Raw genomic sequence first — 5,980 nt, forward strand, 5'->3', positions numbered from 1 at the left:
CCTCCGAGGCTCCCGTGACAGAATGGGTTGGGAACTTTGAACTCTGGCTACTTGAAGGCATTTTTCATTGTCTATTTATTGAATCTTTATGTTTTCCAAAGTCTCTTTCCTCACGTCGGTCTGTATTTCTACTAAACTGTTGGAGAACTTTTCCCCCTATATATTCTTTGTTTTCTGTGTTGAGCAGCACGGCGTCCATCCTGGGAATCCTGAACGGGAGCCTCCTCTGGGAGTCTATTTCCAACTTCAGCTGGTTTAATCGGTCATTGCAGTAAAATCAAGGCCACGCGAGATCCACACACAAACTGCAGCACGCCTGTAACCCTGATTTCATCTGATCGGACCGATACTAAACCTTGCGTGGGTATCGAGAGGGATGACCGGCAGAAAGAGGTACAGTATTCAAAATGGCATGGGAGGAGGCAGTAGACCACAATACAAAACACATAATTGGGAACACATAATTGGGAAAACATCCAACAGGACTTTGCAGTATATTTAAAGACACAAAAAACTGGAGCGTGTGCTGGTGAGCTGCATAAAGTATAGGAGTGGAAGAAGGAATATGATGGGCGTGATTGAGGAGATAAGGAATGGAAGGAGGAAGAGCTAAGGAGATACTGGAGTGGGGAGGAAGTAGAAGGAGCAGAAGATGTTTTAAGTAGGTTTCCAAAAATGGCTTTATTGGGGAAAATAGAGAGCAACGTATAGAGCCAGTAGATGGAGTCCCGGACTGTCTGAATGTGAAAGACCAACGACACAAAATCAAAGGTACAAGATTTTGGTCCCAACGGGTTCGTCAAACACGTGTAACAAAAAAAAAATGCTTGACCAGAAGTGTGTCGACATCTTAACAATATTAGTGCAAATTAGTTCTTTTCAACATCAACTTTGAACCAAAGAAACGGGTTTGAGAAAAGAACTTGGGTGTGACTAAAGGACGTAAAAGTCACAACTTTGATGAAAGAAAAAAAAAAAGGTACTGGGTTCAGTTGCACTTGTGAATATTTGTTTTTATCTTCATCGCTTCTGTAAATTCTGTTTCGTTGTTTTTTTTTTTTTTACTCCTTCTTGTTTCCCCATTTGGCCATCTTGTTGTTGACCGGAGTCTTGATGAATCTGTCGGACGCCTTGTAAGCTTTGATCTTGTCCAGGGCCTGTGAGGGACACGGTTGATTCATATTCAGTACAGACGGGACGACATGGAGGGTTAACGTTAAGGAAACGTGGCCTCAGACGCATGACCATGTTCTCACCTCGAAGCGCTCCAGGAAGTCGCTCAGGTTCTTGAAGTCGCACAAAGACTTGCAATCAAACATCTTGTGCTGGTCCAGCAGCTCGTACAGGATGAAGTCAACGAATGTGAGCTGTTGGAAGAAGGGGGAGAAAATCAGCTTTAAGGTGTATGTGTGGGTCCTGGCATTACGCGTTTGTGGTCATTTGATGACTTTTAATCTCCCAACGATATAAGAAAGTTGAAATTGATCATGGCACTGCTTCACCAGTCAAGGTTCATGAACTAAAATATGTTTAACGCCCCTGACACAAACGGATATTTCCACATTCCCACACGAGACGAAGACGAAACAAATTAGTTTACACTGTTTAAATCCTGGGACAGACGGGTTACATGTTCCTTTGAACTTCAACTTGTTTGGTTTTGATCATCAGTGCTAAGTTTCTTTCCATCTACCCAAAAATGCTGAATTCTGTGATAAAGTGATTAGTTCTTCATTTCAGTTCTTAATCCTCACTACTTTGTCAACTTTAATGAAACTCCATGAGGAAAATATAAGTACTTCTGTTATACTGCCACTAGGTGGCAGTATTGTTATTCTCTACCAGAGAACATGTGGACAGGAAGCTGTTTTTTCTCTCTACAGATACTAAACAACTTCAGTTAATAGAACTTCTGCAACATTAATTTTATTCAGGCTCTCATAATACAGACATGAGAATCAGGTGATTAACTTCATTATGATGGGAAGATTAAAAACTCATTTTATTCCAGTATTATTGTGTCATTTATGTGGGATTAATGTATTCTGAAGTTAAAAAAATATATAAATATTTGTAAGTTCATTTACTCATAAATATAGAAGACAAATTTTGTTCCTTTAGCAACATTTCCTGAACTTTGCCGACCGTGTGCAGCAGGTCACACTTGAACAGGTGATGCTTCCCTCACGTACCTTGTCACCAGCGAACCACTTCCCGCTTCCCAAGAAATTAGAAAATTGCTTCAGCGTGGCCGGCAGTGTCTCCAGGTATGCGGCCTTCTTGGCGTCCTGAACCAGAAGAAACCGGCGTCAGGTGGAAAAGTGAGGAAAACGCCACTTCTGAGAGTTTTATCTATCGAGCAAATACTCACAAAGTCCATGTAGCACAGCCTCACGAATCCGTTCCTGAAGTCCATGGCCTGGTTCTCCAGGATGTCCACCCGGACCTTCTCATCCTCGCTCTCGCCACCTGGTTCCACATCAGAGATGAACTGGATTAATCTGGGATCTCGTTGCGCCTTTCGAAGCAAATACTTGACGCCGACGCCAGATGCTCACACAGATTGTGCTTGCGAGCGATGTATCTCATGATGGCGTTGCTCTGCACGACCTTCCTGTCGCCGTCCAACAAGTAAGGGAGCTGCAGCGAGACGACAAACCACGCCGCCGTCACTTTTCATTGCTCCGAACTCGTCTAACTCAGATAAAAAATTCCGTGGTTAACTCACGTTGGGGAAGTCCAGTCCAAGCGTTGATTTCTTGTCGAACCAGCAGCTCTTGTCGTAGTCGGGCGCTGCGTTAGAAAGAGACGCCGTCAACACCTCGGCTCCTTCGCGGGAATTAACTCGAGTTCAAAGCGAGACCGCGAGTTACCTTCACCGCAGACGTAAAACTTCTGCTCGTAGTCGGTGCCGGTGTACTCCAGGAGGAGGCGGATGGGCTGGGCGAGCTGCAACGTGACACGGCAGACAAAAAAGGGACACGTCACGTTTATTACACTTCCACACAATACGATGTTTTGTCCGTGCATCAGATTCACAAGGGTTCCCCGATATGTTCAAAAACTAATTTCAATGTGGTTTCACTCAGTTTGGGATGCACTGCCGGGGAAAAACAGAGTCCCTACATTTAAACGCCTGTACCTGCAACGGCAGGGACAAAGTACTATCGTATGCAGTTACTTGTGAAGATCTAAAACTTCCACCAGCCCATGTCACATCTTGTACGAGCCACTTATTAGTATTGTTGGCAGTTGGCATTTAGTTGCATTATTTGGACACTTGGTGGCGGTAAATAGAAAAGGGTGACGTATGGAGGGCACACAGTTCTTATCAGACCAGCAAACAGACCACCCAGACCAGAAACACAACTTGGTGCAGGAACGCCCTGGTGTGCTCAAGTTTTTTTGCATTCTTCAAATAAACCATCGACTAAACTACAAGTCGACCGAGTGGAAATTCTCTTTTAGGGTCTGCGTTGGTTCAGTCCTCCTCCAGCTGTCTAGTAATGGCAATAAGTGGACAATGTGACATTGAAATATTGTCATTACACATATTTTTATTAAGTTTCATTATGTAAGATTGAGGTAATTCCTCTTTTGGCCACTGGTTGGAAGAAGTCAGTATTGACTGTGCAGGTCTGTTTCTGCCTTTTATCATTAAAAAAAATCTTATTTTTAACCTGTTAAATAATCACAAATTGCCGTTTCTGCTTATTTGGAGGACAGACTAGAAGCTAAAGTGACTTTCTATTCCATCGCGTGGCATGAAAACATTGAAAACGATTCAATCTGAAAGTAGCGGTTGAAAACTTCAGCAGCTTTTTCTGCAAAACATATGAAGAGCAAGGAGTAACGATTAACCCCATTTTAAAGCTCAAACTCCACATTATCATATTTTCTTACTCTCTTTGGGATTGTAAGCGAGAGTTAAAGCAGTACAGATTTAAATGCAAATTCAGAGTGCAAGAAAAGAAAAGTGAAGACTGATATTGGGATTATATAAGAGTGAAAACAGCCTGCAGAGTCTTTCATGGTGGATTATATTCCGTGAACTTTGTCCGACAATGGGACAGGGTGCGTGCACAAAGGCCTGTCTGCCTGCAGGAACAACCTGTATAGCATAGCTCACTGTGTGCAGAGGAATTACCGGATCAGATTGCTTCTTTTTGCGCACATTAATGGATCGGAAAAAACGCGAGCGGTCTCACACTTGGAGCATGCGTGCTGCACGGTTATGCAACTTTGCAAAGGTTTTAAACATTTTTAATTAAAATTAAATACCAAAAAAAGAAAAAGTCATATTTAATACACTTTTAAAACAACATAGCTCCGTGCAATAAGATTTAAAAGTGAACGTGGTCGTCGCGCGCAGTTTTTACGCAGCAGTCTGACGCGTGCGTCCGGCGCAAGAACAAAGGAAGCGCGTGGACTCACCCCGCGGATGTCCCAGTAAGCCAGAGTCATTTTCTGCGTCATCTTGTCGGATTGGTTGGAGTGCAGGAGGCGGCTGGAGGTGCTGGAGCTGCTGCGGAGGACCGACGGTCTGAGGCTGGAGAGACTCGCTTCACAGACAAGGTCTGGTGGTCCCACCACGTGTTCTCGGGTGGGCGGGGTCGGTGGGCGTGGCGAGACGAGGCGCCGCGTCACTCAACGGCGCGTCTTGTCCAGTCATGCGTGTGTGCCCCGGGGGTCACAGAGAGTCAAAGAGAAAAGAGTGAGTCAGGATGAGTCAGCAAAGAGCTGCAAAACGGGAAAAGATTCAAACATGGTGAAAACCTCCTTCCATGTTGGAACCGCGTTTCTGTTTAAATTCATGATTTCCAGCGTGAATTAGATCGTTTAATCTGCAGAAAAACTGCAGGCTCATGTTGCACAACTTAGATCTACGACAGGAGGGTCAAACGCATGTTAGTTCAGGGGCCAAGTTCATCTTGAGTGAGCCGGAGTGATAAAATAGTGCCACAATAACCTTTAAGTTTAAACTTTAATGTTTTTGTTGTTAGTTGTGGCGCAGAATGTACGTGATGAAAATGTCTATATGTTTGCAACAAACAAACAATTAGTTCAGACTATTAATCCGATCCCAACATAAAGCCATATACGATGGTGCAAATTACGTAGATTAAGCAGATAGTGCACATAATGATGATTTAATACATCTTAAATACAACGAGCAGCCAAGTATTTGTTCTTTGTTTCTAAGTAGATTTTTTAGGTGTGTGTACTTTGCTTGAGTATTTACTTTTCTGATGACTTTTACTCCAAACATTTGAACATAAATAATAAATATTTGAACATAAATAATTTCTCTTCCTTACATATTTTAAACTGACTTGTTACTTCAAACCTTCCTGACAGGAGTGTCAAACATCAGGCCTGCAAGAGGCTACAAAGGCCGAATAAAGGCCGGTGAGGTTTTTGTTTCCAAAACCGTGATCCCAGTTGATTGATGATCTTTGTGCCAACGACGATGTTTTGAATCCATACTGACAGAATAGCACAATAACAGTATTTATAGTGCGTGCACGTGTTTGTGTGCATATAGTTATGACGTGTAGATGCATTCTTCTGCCCAAAAATCACAAAAAATATTCACGATACCTAAGAAAAAGCTTATGTATAGTTTTACGTTCCCAGAGTGTATTCAGGTACTGAGTACATAATGTAAATACTTCTGCATCCTCTAAGCGACACATGCCGTCTTTCATGCTTGTATTGAACTTTAAACACACTTGAGCCAAAAGAGGTAACAATGAAAGTAGAAACTATTATAACGGAGGAAATATCCCTTATAATTTCTACAGTCAAGAGTAGAAAATACTTAATTAATCCCAGGGGTGGAAAATCCTTGCCACTCCTGCAGTCAAAAGTATTTACATGTTGTTCAGACTCTTCGTCTGTGGTGAGCAGTCTCATTAGTTAATTCTGTCAGTTGGTTTGCTCGCTGAGGCTGGAGGAGATTTTCCTGTTTTTGTAGTTT

At 42.7% G+C, this 5,980-nt stretch overlaps 1 protein-coding gene across 1 annotated transcript; it reads right to left on the reverse strand.

Moving 5' to 3' along the window:
- Positions 1 to 642: 642 nt before the first annotated feature.
- On the reverse strand, positions 643 to 4,577 carry LOC308130961 (glutathione S-transferase Mu 3-like). The gene is made up of 8 exons (XM_080497509.1): positions 4,435 to 4,577; positions 2,874 to 2,949; positions 2,729 to 2,793; positions 2,559 to 2,640; positions 2,372 to 2,469; positions 2,193 to 2,288; positions 1,257 to 1,367; positions 643 to 1,157 (listed from the first exon to the last, which is right to left on the reverse strand). The coding sequence occupies exons 1-8, from the start codon at positions 4,474 to 4,476 to the stop codon at positions 1,062 to 1,064; spliced, it is 666 nt and encodes a 221-aa protein (XP_080353635.1). The 5' UTR covers positions 4,477 to 4,577; the 3' UTR covers positions 643 to 1,061.
- Between the last annotated feature and the right edge of the window lie 1,403 nt (positions 4,578 to 5,980).

Source organism: Blennius ocellaris (genome assembly GCF_963422515.1).
Source record: "Blennius ocellaris genome assembly, chromosome: 5".
Classification (NCBI taxonomy): Eukaryota; Metazoa; Chordata; class Actinopteri; order Blenniiformes; family Blenniidae; genus Blennius; species Blennius ocellaris.

Excerpts from the sequence above, each read along its gene's own strand:
- LOC308130961 (XM_080497509.1), bottom strand. The coding sequence starts at position 4,476 with ATGACGCAGAAAATGACTCTGGCTTACTGGGACATCCGCGGG. Across the intron at positions 2,641-2,728 it reads TTGGACTGGACTTCCCCAAC|CTCCCTTACTTGTTGGACGG; the intron begins GTGAGTTAACCA and ends GTCTCGCTGCAG. Across the intron at positions 2,470-2,558 it reads CGCTCGCAAGCACAATCTGT|GTGGCGAGAGCGAGGATGAG; the intron begins GTGAGCATCTGG and ends ATGTGGAACCAG.